Source organism: Sinocyclocheilus anshuiensis, unplaced genomic scaffold, assembly GCF_001515605.1.
Source record: "Sinocyclocheilus anshuiensis isolate Anshui unplaced genomic scaffold, SAMN03320099.WGS_v1.1 scaffold13, whole genome shotgun sequence".
Classification (NCBI taxonomy): Eukaryota; Metazoa; Chordata; class Actinopteri; order Cypriniformes; family Cyprinidae; genus Sinocyclocheilus; species Sinocyclocheilus anshuiensis.
In genome coordinates, this window is record NW_015538026.1 from 1,255,750 (window position 1) to 1,271,288 (window position 15,539).

General features: G+C 36.9%; 1 protein-coding gene and 1 pseudogene across 1 annotated transcript; one reads left to right on the forward strand and one right to left on the reverse strand.

The window, feature by feature from the left end:
• Positions 1–1,089: 1,089 nt before the first annotated feature.
• Positions 1,090–10,696, forward strand: LOC107680068 (neural Wiskott-Aldrich syndrome protein-like). The gene is made up of 8 exons (XM_016475833.1): positions 1,090–1,287; positions 3,294–3,434; positions 3,708–3,794; positions 8,080–8,267; positions 8,360–8,538; positions 8,616–9,547; positions 10,129–10,237; positions 10,435–10,696. Exons 1-8 carry the CDS (start codon positions 1,183–1,185, stop codon positions 10,485–10,487), a joined length of 1,794 nt encoding a protein of 597 aa, XP_016331319.1. The 5' UTR covers positions 1,090–1,182; the 3' UTR covers positions 10,488–10,696.
• Positions 10,697–12,395: 1,699 nt separating this feature from the next.
• Positions 12,396–15,539, reverse strand: part of LOC107680079 (semaphorin-3F-like) — a 24,707-nt pseudogene continuing 21,563 nt past the window's right edge.

A 15,539-nucleotide genomic window follows, 5' to 3' on the forward strand; every position in this document is an offset into this window, starting at 1 on the left:
TTACCAATAATTTAAATAGTTAGCTACTAGTCAAAATAGCATGGAAATGCACGTTGTTGGCGAGTTTTTAAGTAGTGCTAAGAGTCCCATAGCAATTGTGAGGTGATTGTTAGGGATTCAACTGCCATACACACAATTTTTTAGCTTTTCGTGAGATATTAATCGTTAACAATCCTGACAACATAGATTTGTAAAAAAAAAAAACCCCGCCAAACATGCTAGCTCGCCGACCTACAGACGATATTTCATTAACAAGCTAACTACATATTGGCTGCGAAACAACGGAGACAACATGTTAATAAAGGTTAAACGAATATCTAATGCTTCCTGGGCAATTAACAGAAAACATTCTAAAACATTCTTTTTCAAAACATTCATACAGATCTGTATTTGCTGTGACAAGAGTTGGAAAGACATTTAGCACTGACTGGACAAACAAATCCAATTGCCCAAAGTACTGAAGACAATTACATTTGTTAAGAGAACCAAAAAAAATAAATAAAAAATGTCAGTGCAATTTGTTGCCTTGATTTTTTTTTTCAACTATTGCCTCAACTTATTCTTTTTAACAGATAAAAACTAGAAGCTTCAGTGTGGTTGTGTGAGGTACTTGTTGTGAAAAGCCAAAACTCCCTTAACATGACATTGTCATGATATGTTTCATTTTCCTTTCACCACCACTTTATTTATTTATTTATTTTAACACTATTAGTAATTCCTCAGTCCTTTTGTTTTGTTTGATTTCTGCTCTTCATCATATGTGACATACAGACAGATATTAAAGTCACCAGACAGGAACCGACCAACAGAAGGCTATCTTGGTATACGTTGTACATTGTAGAATGGCTGTTCTGATGATCTGTGTGCGGCGACAGGGGTGGCTCTAAGGGGACATCCGCTCTCATCTGAAAGCAACATGTGCATACAGCAGTGTGTCACACTGACAACAAGGCGAGAGAATGAAAATAGAAAAGAAAAAAAAGTGTGGTTGTCCATTTCCTGTGAAAACCTTTTGTCTTGGCTGATGCTGAGAGTAAGAACTAGGAAGAGAAACTCAATGCTCGCTGCTCAGTCTAGTCACCGGTAGTACGGAGGAGATTTCTCGCTCTCTTCCAGGGTCTCTTTCTTTCTCTCGCTTCGAGTTTCATTTTTTAACGGTTTGTTCCATGAGCATATGAGGCCATGAAGCGAGCAACGAAGGGGAAAGGCCAGGAGAATGTGGGCAGCTCTCTGCTTAGTCCACAGGAAAATGAGAGGCTGGAGCATCTGCTGGGCAGGAGGTGTGTGGTGAGTAAGTTCAAGGGCCTTCAGTACAGGCCTATAAGGGAAATTTACACTTTGCAGAGGGAAGATGGGTAAACGTACAAGTGTTATCTTGTTGAAACGGAGTGACATCTGTGCAAACCATGGGCCAAAATATGACTGCATGCTTTAAAAGCGTTTGAAAACAGACCGTCTAGTGTGTTCACTTATTTGTCATTATCACTGTTGTAGTTTGTTTTATGACTTGCAAGATGGAATTAAAAGTTTTACGCAATAAAATAACATTTTAATTTAAAAAAAATTGCCATACAAAAATATCAAACTGTTTGGCAATATCTGAAGAAAAGAAATATTGACCATAAAGTTTTACTTCTCTTTTTGAGAAGCTGAACTCATTTTTTCAGTGTTTTTCCCCTCATTTATCTCATGTAAGAAGTGGAAAATTTTCACTTTGACCATGTGTTGGAAAAAAAAAAAAATTGTAACTTAATTTAAAAAAGCATTGTAACTTTAATGGTGTGACTTTTAAATTGTAAAAATATTTGTAATTTTAAATGGAAAAAGTATGCAAAAACCCTACACAAAAGTGACCTTATACTGTGAAAATTTGTAAAATTAAATGTAAAACAGTGTAACATTTATTAAAATCAGCATTATTTAGACAATACGTGTATTGTAACAGTAGCATACTCTTAAAGTTATGTTTTTCAAAGTATGAAATATCAGTACAATTATATTTTTAGAAGTCCCTGCGTGACACATTACAAATGAAATTTTCTTAATTTCAAATGCAAATTGTATTTTCTTTAAATATTCTGTATTTATAATATTTAAATATTTCTGTATTTATTTTTACAGGTTTTTCACCTATCGTTTGAATTTTGCACTTCATTGCATTGAGTTTTAGGGTTAACGGAAATGCCTGTAAAATTAATGGATAATGTCCTGGCAGATAATTAGCAGTACATATACATACATACATACATACATTTATTTATTTGCCAATGTAGTTATTCATTGACTAATCACAGTCACATAAGTCATACTGCACATCAAAGAAAGCTGTTGGTAAACCAGTAAATTCAAAAATGTTTCTCACTTCTGTACTGGGTTCTGCAATCGTTCCATTATGACACTGTTTGTCACAGTCAGGGCCAGATCCTGTTGTTGCTGGCTATATTCTTTATACTAACATTCGCATTCATGCAGCAGAAGCATTTATCTAATGCAACTATTGAGGTTGTACACCACACACATACAAATATGTACCGATAAATTGTATTGCTTAATTTGCATACACTGCAAAAATTGAAGTAGTACATGCTCGTCAAAAAAAAAATAAAATAAAAATAAAGCAAAAATATTTTATACACACACACACAAGTAAATAAATATATTAATAATATATTAATTGTAGATATATAGAACTGTATATATGTTATATCAATAATATAATATAAAATAAAAAATACAAATATATATATATATATATATATATATATATATATTAGGAATGGGACACCACACACATACAAATATGCGCTGATTGTGAAATTGTATTGCTTAATTTGCACACAATCAAAACTATTTTATTTTATGGAAAATAACACTTGTTTTAATTTTTTCAACATGGTAGCCTTCCTCTAACACACCGAGACCTCTGCTGCAGACCCGACAGTGCAGTAACTGCCATTTTGTGGGTAATTTTTGGTGCTGCTTGAATGCACAGTGAAAGCTTTTGTGATTAAAGGAAAAGAAGGTGTGAAATTAGCCCTCACTGCAGCTTGAACTGTGATCACTGAGGGGGGTTTGACAGGGGAAGTTGCTTAAAGACATTTCCTGCCACAGAATAAGGCTTGTACACAGCCTCTGTATAATCTGCCATCTTTAGGTACGTTTTGGACACTGAGTGGGATTTTCTTGGTGTGTTCATTAGTGAACATAATTCACATGCAATCATGCATGTGAGAAAAACAGGCCTTTGTGAAAGTGTGGCATGAATTACAGCCTTTTTCTGGTTTCGTCTGCAGTCTCTGTCCTCAGCGGTTGTGCAATTGCTTATGGCTCTTCCGAGTGAGCCGAACCGCTGGACACCACAGCAGTCTGGAGTAGTTTGTTTCGTCAAAGACAGTCCACAGCGCTCCTTTTTCATCCGTCTCTATGACATCAAGGTTCTTAACACTATTTCTCTCTTATTGCTAAACATGGTGAAAACAGCAGGCCCTAAATAAACGCATTCAATCTTACATTTCTAGATTTTATAGATCATTATAATAATCATTATCACATTTTCATGTGCATGAATTAACATCTTGACAAGCTATCTAAAACAAATATATATAATAAAATAAATACACATTTTACCCTTTTAGTTCCGCAAATGTTTGACCTGCTTTTGTCTGGGAGAAAACTGAGATGATCTCAGATTTGTTTCTTCCCTTCAGGCAGGGAATCTGGTGTGGGAACAGGAAATCTATAACCAACTGATGTACCGAAGGACCAAGCCTTTCTTTCACACTTTCCCTGGAGACGTAAGTATTTACCTGTTGAATATCAATTCATTGCAACCTTGTGAGTCATATGCTCAATGTCATTGTTACAACTGATTTTAACATGTATATAATACATTACAATAAGACTTTTTTTTTTTTGTCTCGGGGAAGTTATTTCTCTTTCCTGTAAAGTTAATTTAGCACATCAGTTACTTCCTCATATTAATGTCTACAACAGTACTGTCTGCTGTTGCATTTAGATAGGCAAAAGAAGCTAATGTTACCCACAGTATTTGCATGTATGATGAACGCATGCAGTTGTTGCTGATGAAAACTCTTAACTGGCCATATAACTATAACACACAATGTATTGTCATCCCACTGTCAGACACGTTGTAAAAATACTTCCATTTTGTCAGACAAACTCCATTTTAAAGACTGATTGAACTATCTAATGTAGAAAACAAAAATACAGTCACATTTTAGTTAGTATGAGCAACTTATAAGTTTAAATAGTGAGAACTTTCTGTTGTTGTCTGTTGTTTGTTGGTGAAAGTGGAACTGATCAATTGTCGAACATGCTCAGTTTGATTACTGACGTCCTGTAGAAGCTGCTTGGATTGGATCAGTTCTTTGAACTTCAGATTGTTGTATCTGCTACTGAGCATGCCTAGCGAAGAAGCTGGAGGGAATACCCATAATCCTTTGCACTTTAACTTTTCTCATTTGCATATCCTCGTTTCCTTCACTCGCTTCCTTTCCTCGCGTCTTAGCTCCACCACTGAACCATCCACCCCCCCCCCTTAGGATGAGAGAGACGGATACAAAGAAAGAAAATGAGGAAGGAGGAATCAAAGGAAAGCTTATTTGTACATTGGAATATTTTTGACGACTCAATCGTCACTTCAAAGCGCCATCAGCTGCGCTCAGGTGATCTGCCCTTATGTTGTTAAAGTTTGGTTATTTGAGACATTCTTTATAAGCAGTGTTGGGGTAACGCATGACAAGTAATCAGATTACTTTTTTCAAGTACCTAGTAAAGTAACACATTACTTTTTAATTTACAAGAGAATATCTTAGTTACTTTTTCAAATAAGTAACGCAAGTTACTTTTTTTCCAATTTATTGTGTGACAGCTCTCCTGTCCCCAAGTTGAGAGAAATCAGAAGATGTTACTGTAGTTCTAAAATAAATATGAATATGCATTAATTCATCTCACTCACACAAAAAAACCTCCACAGATTCAGTATTCCTCAAAATGAATAAAAATAATGCAACTCAGAATATGATGCAAACCTGCAATAAGTAAATGTTAAACAACACAAATATCCTTTATGTATTTAATCCCATTTTATTAACCAATGTCTTTGCTTCTGACCTTCGATGATCCAGTTCAACCATAAGCAAAAATTACTCTAGACAAACATTTGTGTCTTTTTTAACGTCTTCATGCAGCAAGAGCAAGAGGTCATTACACTACACACAGCCAGATGAGCTTTGCTGCAAAACTAGTCGCTATTTCGTTTTTTAGTTTTAGTTTAGAGCTTTATTAATCCCCTTGGGGCAATTCATTCAGACTTTCGTGGTGCTTCACATATACAACACTTAACACACACATACATATATTTAAAAAAAATAATAAAAATACACCAAATACATAAAAAGGGGGAAACAAATTTAAATAAAAAAAATCATTAATTAAATAAATAATCTAAATCAACTAGATTTATTACATAAACGTATTGCTTCAGGCACAAAAGTAAATTTGTACCAGTTTGTGGAACATCTAATTGACCTTAAACGTCGCTCAAGGGGCATCCACTCAAAATAATCATTCAAAGGGTGTGTGCAGTCTCCTCGGACCATATTCCTGATCTGGCTATGACAGCAAAGACAGAAGTGCAGTGTCGTCTGCATATTTTACCAAATAACTATTATTGTACAAACTCTGACAATCATTTGTATACAATATGAATAGAACAGGAGAAAGTACACAGCCTTGTGGTGAACCTATAGAAATATTTAACATGTCCGATAAGACCCCATTAACTCTAACCCTTTGTTTCCTATCGGTTAAAAAATTCATAATCCATAAAACTAAACCAAGATTAAAATTAAACTGACTAATAAGTTTTTGCCCTAAAATAATAGGTTGCAAAAAATTAAATGCAGACGAAAAGTCCACAAACAAAAGCCGCGCAAAGGCTCCACTATTTTCCAGATGTCGACTGACAGCATTCAACAAAAACAGTTTTGCATCCTCTACGCCTCTTCCAGCGCGATATGCAAACTGCAACGGATCTAAGAGTGGTCCAACAACTGTCATCACATACTTTTTTATCTCTTTTTCAAAAGTCTTCATGACCAAGGAAGTCAAGGCAATAGGACGATAATCATTCAATGATTTCGACTTTGCTTTTTTAGGTATAGGTACAATAATTGAGCTTTTCCACAAATCAGGTACCAACCCTTGATCTAGAGAAGATTGAAAAAGTAAGTGGAGAACTCCACTAAGCTGTTCAGCACAGTGACTCAGTGTTCTACCACATATGCCATCTGGGCCTGGGGCCTTATTAAGCGGTGTAGCCTTCAACTGTTTCAATATATCTAATTGATTCAATTTAAAATTATTAGAAGAACTAGTATTATCTTTAAAAAGTGCCATCTTATTAATATTATCCATAAAAAGTGCCATCTCATCACCTACAGCAGATGTATCAAAACGAGAAAAAAATTCATTATACTTATTAGATAGAAGAAAATTAGCATCATAATTCTCCATAGGCATTTGTTGACTTGATACCCATGTACTAACTTCAGCCATACTCTTAATCAACCAGCATCAACACAGAAAGTAATATAGTTAGAAACGGTGTGCACGTGTTCGTTAAGATCAGAGCATGTGTTCAAAAACATATTCCAATATGTGCAATCGAAACAACCCTTTAAAACTTCAATATTAGAAGGTGTCCATTCTCGAACAAATCGTACTTCTCTCTTCACTTGCTTAACAATAGGAACATACAGAGAAGACAACATGATTATATTATGATCAGATGAACCAAGAGGTGGTAGTGACAGAGACCTATAAGCTCCCGGAATCGGGCCATAACATCTATACAAAACTTTATCAGCACGGGTAGCACATGTAACATATTGATAATAGCCCTTTAAATATTTGTCCATGATACAATGATTAAAATCACCTAAAATACATTTCGGTGCATCTGGGGATATATTATCCAGTTTATCCAGGACATTTTTGACAGTTTCAAATGCCATATCAGTCTTGGCACGTGGATGAATGTATACTACTACAAAAAACAACAGGTAATTCACGAGGAAGATAGAAAGGGCGTACCGAAACCGCAATAAGTTCAATATCTGAATTACAAATCTTATATCGTAGGCCTACTATTGCTGTATTACACCAACTTTCCTTCATATAAACACACACACCTCCTCCGCGTTCTTTCCCAGTTGTATCTTTATCTCTGTCCAGCCTGATAGGTGTTCCAAAACCCTCGATCCGTAAAGTGCTATCAACAACGGAGTCATCCAACCAAGTTTCAGTGAATGCCATTATATGCGTGTTTCTGTATTCCTGCATGAAACTCACATTGGCTTGTAACTCATCCAATTTATGTCGAAGCGAGCGTACATTGCCTACAAGTATTCCAGGCAACGGAGTAAATCTTTGAGCCCTCTTTAGTCTGCGTCGAACTCCACCTCGATTCCCGAGTTTCCTCCTTACTCTTCTTTTTTGACCTCGAGAATTCGCAGAAGGCCGAATTAATTCTCCAGGAATATTCCAAGCGGGATCAACAGGAACGGCGTTCGAACGCAAGCCCAACAGGAACTCCCTGGTCATCACTGGCACGCTCTCCACCATGCGCCAAAACTGAGATCGCATTTCCCCAGGTGATCAACAGCAGCAGCAAAAGCACAATTTTCCACAGAGTTATCATCTTCACTTTAAATACTTAAAACAATCCACTTAACAGACTCATTAACGTACAAACAATGAAGCACACACGCAGCTCTGCCAGTCGCCACACGAGCAGCGCCCGGAAGATTATTGTATATGGTTTTTATTATATGGTTATTGTAAAATGAAAAAAGAAAAGAAAGGGTCATTATCGTCATGTGGCCCAATAACAGAACTAATATTACACCAAATATCCCTGTGCGTTCTCTGCCTCTCATGTAAACTACAAGCATTGAATGTTCTGAAAACAATACAAATTTAACTCTACATGTTCAGTGATGTAAAATGGCATGAAGTGTACACAAATTAAAAATAAATAAATAAATAAATACTATTATTGCATCTTCAATCACAGGCTCTGGTACTCCTACCTCTTCTGCCATGCCTCCACTGGTACTAAGTAATAGCCAGAACCAAATGACCCCTTCCAAATCAAAGAAAGACAAGAAAGAGAAAGACAAGAAAAGTAAGAAGAAAGGATCTAAACTGCTGAAAGGGGCTATTGGAGCACCCAGTGGATTCACGTGAGTGAATAAGCAGACTCGCTTTAACCAAGATAAATGTCTTCTGAAGAGGTTTTTGGTTAGCTTACATTTTTTGTGTGTCATGACTTTAGGCATGTCAGTCACCTTGGGATGGGTCCCAACAATTTGGACCCGGAACTTATGAAAGTTCTGTCCTGCGCTGGGATCAGTGAAGCAGATATGAACGATTCGGAAACCTCTCAGCTCATCTATGATGTCATTGAGCGTTCAGGTGGAATTGAGGCTGTTAAAAAGGCTGTGAACCCGCAGGGTAAGTCATGGTGATATGCAAAGTTAAAATGTTAGATTTGTTTCATGTTAAAACCATATTGTTTCATTTTCGTTTAGAGTCTACTCGCCCTCCTGTTCCCAGTGGACATCGGGGTTCTCTTCCCCAAGTGCCATCTGGGTTCTCCTCAGAGCCGCCGCCAATACCTCAAGGTCGAATGGGGCCTCTACCGCCTGTCCCCGGTCAGTCCTCTGGCCCACCTTCTCATCGAGGTTCCCTTCCACCAACACCTCCAAGAGCAGCTGCATCACCACAAACCCCTGAGGGCTGCGGCGGTCCTCTGCCAGCCCGATCTACATCATTAGGAGCCCTGCCACCAGTTCCTGCCGGAGGGCGTACTGGGCCCTTGCCTCAACCTCCAGGATCCCGCAGTGGACCCTTACCACCTCCACCTGGAGGTCGGAGTGGAGGTTTGCCCACACCACCACTTCCAGGAGAACGTAAGGGGTCTTTAATGCCCGTTCCAGGAAAGAGACCTGGACCACAAATGACCGAAAGACGAGGTAGCTTTCTGCCGCCCCAACCTGCTGAGGCAGCTCCACCACCACTACCACCGGGTGTGAGGAGCGCACCCTTACCCCCGCCTCTAAGAGACAATAGTGGATATTTGCCACCTCCACCGCAATCTGATACGCCATTACCTCTTCCCCCATCTGATTTCTTCCCTCCTCCAGCCTGTCAATCATTTCCTCCTCCTCCACCTGAAGACTTTGTTAATTCTGTGCCTCCACCTCATCCTTTTGAATCCAACTTTCCTCCACGAAGCAAATCCTCGGGCTTCGCCCCTCCACTCCCTCCAGTCTCAGCCAAACCCAGTGCAGGCGGTCCTCCTCCTCCTCCGCCACCTCCACCTCCCGCTGCTCCTCCTCCAATGAACTTTGGAAGCAACCCCTCACCTCCAAATGGTCCACCACCTCCAGCATCCAGCAGTGGGGAAGGGGGTAGAGGGGCATTACTTACCCAGATTCAATCAGGGATGAAGCTCAAAAAGGTGAGTATCTACACTACCATTTCAAAGTTAATAATTAACCATTTAATTGATCAAAAATGACAGTAAAGGCTTTTATAATGTCACAAAAGTTTCTATTTAAATGCTGTTCTTTTTTTCTATTCATCAAAGAATTGTGAAAAAATGTAGCGCAGTTCCCATAGCAGCGCAGTAGCAGCACAACTCTTTTCAACATTGATTATAATAAGAAATGTTTCTTGGGACTGCAGTGATGGATGCTAAAAATTTAGCTTTGCCATCACAGAAATAAATTACATTTAAAATATATTATAGTAGAAAGATGTTATTTGAATTTGTAATACTATTTCGCAATTATTGCCGATTTTACCGTATTTGTGATAAAAATAAATGCAGTCTTGGTCAGCATAAAAGTCTTCTTACTGATCCCATACTTGTGAATGGCAGTGTAAATATTATATTTTGTTGAAAAGATGGTAATTTTAGTGTTCAAAGCAGATCACCCACTTGCAAGATCCAAGCACGAATAAGGTTCCCATAATGTTAGCTTCTCATTATTGATAATGTTATGCTTAAAGCTATACACAGTAATTTCTTTTGCCCAGGTGACCACCAACCCAGATCCACCTCCACCTGCCCTGGATACAGGAGAGGGAATAGTAGGAGCTCTCATGATGGTGATGCAGAAGAGGAGTAAAGTCATCCATTCATCTGGTAACCACTCAATCACTAGACATTTTTTTTGTTGTCATTTAATATAGTAATTATGAAAAGAAAAATGTAGTACATTTATATTTATTAATATTTACACAATATATTTTGTAATTAATGCTCAGACAATAAGTTTGTCTGCTGGACTCTGCCATAACTATTAACCTTTTACCTTGTGCCTTATCTACCATATCTTGTAGAAGAGGATGATGAATTTGATGATGACGAGGATGACGATGAAGAGTGGGATTAATCCTGGTGTAACTGAAATACTTTAAATATTATGTACCTAGGCAGTTTTGGAAGGGGGATGCACTGATATTCTGGCCAATTCAGAAAATGTGGATAAATGGCTGATATTAAAATTCTATTCTATTATTCCTAAACAAATTAAATCAACAACACTGAAATCATTTGTTTGAAATGCTACAGGTGATTTTAGGTGCCACATTTTATTATACAGTATGAAAAATTAATATTCTTTTTTGAGATTTGCTAAATATTACATTTAAAAGATTCCATTACATTTATTCAATTAGTATTTTTTATTTACCTTAAGTGAGCATTCGATGATATCAAAGGTAATTAAAAGGTAATCGTAAAGTAAAATATTGTACCGATATACCATGCATATGTTCTCTTTCTAGTCTCAAGGGTTCTCAGTCTCTGTGTGTTTATCAGTTGATGTAGATTTCTATAACAGCATATAATGTGAATCAGTACTGAATGTATTTACAATATGTTAATATACTCAAATGTGAAGTGAATCCATGGCTCACAAATTATTGCTCATTTATTATTTCTTTCCGTACAAGACATCTAAGAGCAAGACAACATTGTAATTTACAACCACACTATTCTACCATTCTACTAAAAAAGGACACAAATATTGTGAAATATTTCCAGTGTTAGATATTATCTGAGTGAACACATATGATGTTTGTATTTGCTTGAACTGTGATTGCTCAACCAGGCACAAAGCATGAACTGAAATGCACAACATAAAAGTGCTATTTCCTAAACAGTGTCAGTCATATTGAATGCATTTAAATAAATATAACAACATATCGAATTTCTCAATCATGCAAAAATGCCCTCCACCCTTATTCAGTATCCTCTAACAACAAAGATCTTCCCATAAAAAAAATATATATACAACTTCAAATAAATATATATTACAAATGGTGAGAAACAGCCACAGTCACAGATATGAAGGCAAGTGAGTTCTTGCAAATGTTTGACTCCGTTATTAACCTAGTTATTAGAATCCATACATATATAAACATACATACATAAATTACTTTAACAATTTCATAATCCAGGTGGAACATTAGAAATTGCACTGGCCCAATGACTGGTGATTTAACAAAGGCTCTTCCTGATGACTGGATAGTGGAACGTTTCAAAGCTTGTGAGGTAATATCCTCTTTAAAGGTACTTTATGGTTTGGTTGATTTTTTTATTTTAATTAAAGCCAGTATGTAATGACTGAATCCTGGTGGTCATTTATAGCTTAATTTGTGAGATTAGTAAAAGTTTACACCTGTTTAGAATACTGAAATTCAGTCAAATCACTGTGGCAAGTGGAAATGTTAAGTCCTAAATCAACACCGACTACAATCCCAGTACAACAGACGAATGGTCACGTACTTCAACTTTGGATCAGTGAACAAATTAACAGTGAATGTTTGATTACATACAATGACCCAAAAAGGATTTGGACATTTCATTTTTTGAGGGTAAATGCTATTGCATTAGATAACAAAATATCAAGCCAAGTGGGAAATTTCAAAAACCAGATACAGTGTTCAAAATTAATTGATTTTTTTTTTTTTTTTTTTACATTGGGAAAAATAATTTTTAAACTTTCATTTTTAAAAATATTTTTGGGGACACGGCTTATGAATTAATTCATTTAAAAATGTGTTTTAAACACTAAAAATGTATCCATTTTTTTACGTGTCCAAAATAAAAAGTAATTTCCAAATATTTGGAGCGTCTGTTCATGAATTAATTTTACATTAATATTAATTTATACAATTAGTTAACTTCTGAACACTGTAATATATTCATTTTTAGATGTCAAAAAATACTTTGGAATATTGTACAAATGTAATCATAATTAATTGTCTAAAAGTGTCCAAATACTTTTGGGGGGAAATGAATATATTTTCATTTTTTATGGGTCAGAATTTTATTTTGAATGATTTTGAACAGTATAAAAGTGTTCAAATAGTCCAAAAGTGTCTAAATACTCTGGGGGAAATTACTACATTTTCTTTTTTAAGAATCACAAATTTATTTTTATTCACTTTGAACACTGTAAAAAGTGTCTAAATGGTCCAAAAGTGTCCAAATACTTTTTGGTGCCACTGCATATGAACTATGCAAGTCCACAAACCGCTCGGAGCAAGGTGACAGACAGGTAACTCTCTTTTCTTGTCCTCCTCACTCCCCACTAGCCGTCAGTGCATCTGTGTGTCTGCGATTTGTACGTTTGGGGAGGTCAGCCTGTGAGTTTCCCCCGGCCGTCAGCTGCTCCCAGTAGGACTTGCAGTACTGCTGAATCAGACGCATTTCAGGCTCCAGCAGGAGCACTTTGGTGGGAGGTGCAGGGTCCTGGTGATGGTCTTTGTGATGGCTCCTTGATGCCTCTTCCTCCTCATCGGGGGTGGTGAGGGCTACAGCGATGTCCCGGTCCAGGATGCGCAAGGAGACACGAGCCAACGTGTGTTTGAAGTTATTTTCTGTGGCCAGGCAATGGTAGAGGCCTGTGTCTGATTTGGTGAGTGTTTTCAGAAGGACCCCCTGAGGAGTCTTAAGAACCTCACCGTCTCGATTCAGCTGTCAACAAAGAGATTTTTAAATGTTTTTGAAAAACCTCTCATGCTGAACAAGATTGCATATATCCGATCAAGAAACACAGTAATATTGTGAAATTGTATTAATTGTATTAGATATTAAAATACCTTTTCCTTCAGAAATCATTCTAATATGATGAGTTGATGCTCAAGAGACATTTATTATTGTTATCAATGTTAAAAACTGTTGTGCTGCTTAATATTTTTGTAGAAACTGCATTTATTTAAACTTTTGAAGTTTAATCTTTAATCTAGAAATCTTTTGTAACATAAATGTGACCCTGGACCACAAAACCAGTCATAAGGGTCAATTCTTCTAAATTGAGATTTATACATCATCTGTAAGCTTTCCATTGATGTATGGTTTGTTATAATAGGACAATATTTGGCCAAGATACAACTATTTGAAAATCTGGAATCTGAGGGTGCAAAAAAAATCACCTTTAAAGTTGTCCAAATGAAGTTCTTAGCAATGCATATTACTAATCAAAAAATAAGTTTTAATATATTTACAGTAGGAAATTTACAAAATATCTTCATGGAACATGATCTTTACTTCATATCCTAATGATTTTTGGCATAAAAGAAAAATCAATAATTTTGACCCATACAATGTATTTTTGGCTATTGCTACAAATATACCCCAGCGATTTAAGACTGGTTTTGTGGTCCAGGGTCACAAATGTGTTTACTGTTACTTTTAATCAATTTATCGTGTCTTAATGTTGCTGTATAAAATTGTTATTTCTTTAAACAAACAAATAAATAAATACAGTACAGCATATTAACCAACAAAATCAAAATCTTATTATGTAATGTTCTTTTTGGCTGGTTAGTTGGTTGGTCAGTCGGGTCGGTTGGTTTGAAATAAAGTAAAAGAATGCAATCATACCACTTTTCGTCTTCCCTCCTTCTGGTAGAGCCATTTGATAGCGGCCTGAGGAGAGCGCGGCACACACTCCAGAAATGTGCTGCTACCCTCCACACCAAACTGAACTTTCTCCTGCAGTCTCCTCTCCACTAGTAAACAGAAAGATATTACAGTCATATGCTGTCTTATTATACAAATACATCAGACTGCCCTGATTATAATCCTGCAGACTATTTATTGATGACTGTTGGTTTTTGTTACCTTTAGCGTTGTAGCCCCGGCACTGACGCAAAGGGTCACCATGTTTCACATCCTGCCTTCTGCTCCTCCTAAATGAAATAATACAATATATAATCAAACGCCACGTAATTTTCTCATCATTCATTCTCATCTTGATTCAGCTGTGAAGAGACTGGATAAGCAAGTACAATTTTAAAGATTTCAGGTTCTCAGACCTTTTGGTGGCTTGTGTAAAGGCAGAGCAGTTTTCTCCATCCCAAGCGCAGTAGGGGTCTCTGGCCAGGCAGCAGTCTGAACAGGCCTTTCCATATACTCCACAACGGTGCAAGGACATCTGGGTAAGACCTGCTTCTGAAGATATGTACAGTTGTTGCTGCAAAAAAAAATAAAAAAATAAAAAAATTATATTAAAAAAATTTTAATGCCCTATTGCTGGATGAAATCATAATTCTATGGTTTCTGTAATACATTTTTAAAAATTACACTCTTAAAGGGTATTAGAATGTGTTTTATTATATCTTACCCTTTTGGCTGATATGTACATTGTTTTGACAGGAGAAGGTGTCTATAAATAAGGAATAGAAAAGTATATTATATTTGGGATCCTTGGGCAGGACTATAACTTTTTGGACCGTACCACGATCTGTGGGGTGAGAGAAAAGTGATACACTGTCAACACAATATGTTTACCAAAATCTGCAACCTACATTACAGATTATCTGAAAAGAAAAAAATCTATGGTGGGGACTTGGTTCTGCGCAACGGTTCTTGATTGGGTTTTGGGCGTTGCATTTAAAAGTGGAGGCAGATACATGTGAGCTTGCAGGGCTGAGTTTAAATGATTGGAGAAGTCCAGCATATTATGACATTTTGATTAAACATTATGAGGTCAAAAAATAAAAAATAAATAAATAAATATATATTTATTTCTCGTAGGGCCCATGTCACCCTACGACGGGCCATCAAGGAGAGGTGTTGTGGGGCACCGGGCCCAAAGTCCCACTCCTGGCCGCCACATACATGCATGTATGTGGCGGCCAAGGGTGGGACTTTGGGCCCTGTGCCCCACAACACCTCTCCTTGATGGCCCGTTGTAGGGTGACATGGGCGGGGGGCCCAACTTATGACACACACACACGTTGGATGTCATGTATGTTTTGTTGACCTTGGTTATTTTGGATTTGATTTGTCACTGGTAAATTGTATGTCTGTTTGCATAATAAAAAAAAAAAAATGTAAATTTTTTTTTAAAGGGGTCATGATGCGATTTCAATTTTTCCTTTCTCTTTGGAGTGTTACAAGCTCTTGGTGCATAAAGAAGATCTGTAAAGTT

What these genes read in the sequence shown, in the direction of transcription:
- LOC107680068 (XM_016475833.1), top strand. Translation starts at nt 1,183, where the DNA reads ATGAAGCGAGCAACGAAGGGGAAAGGCCAGGAGAATGTGGGCAGCTCT. An exon ending in TGCTGGGCAGGAGGTGTGTG is followed by an intron (nt 1,288 to 3,293) that starts GTGAGTAAGTTC and finishes TTTCGTCTGCAG; the next exon opens with TCTCTGTCCTCAGCGGTTGT. An exon ending in TTCACACTTTCCCTGGAGAC is followed by an intron (nt 3,795 to 8,079) that starts GTAAGTATTTAC and finishes ATAAATACTATT; the next exon opens with ATTGCATCTTCAATCACAGG.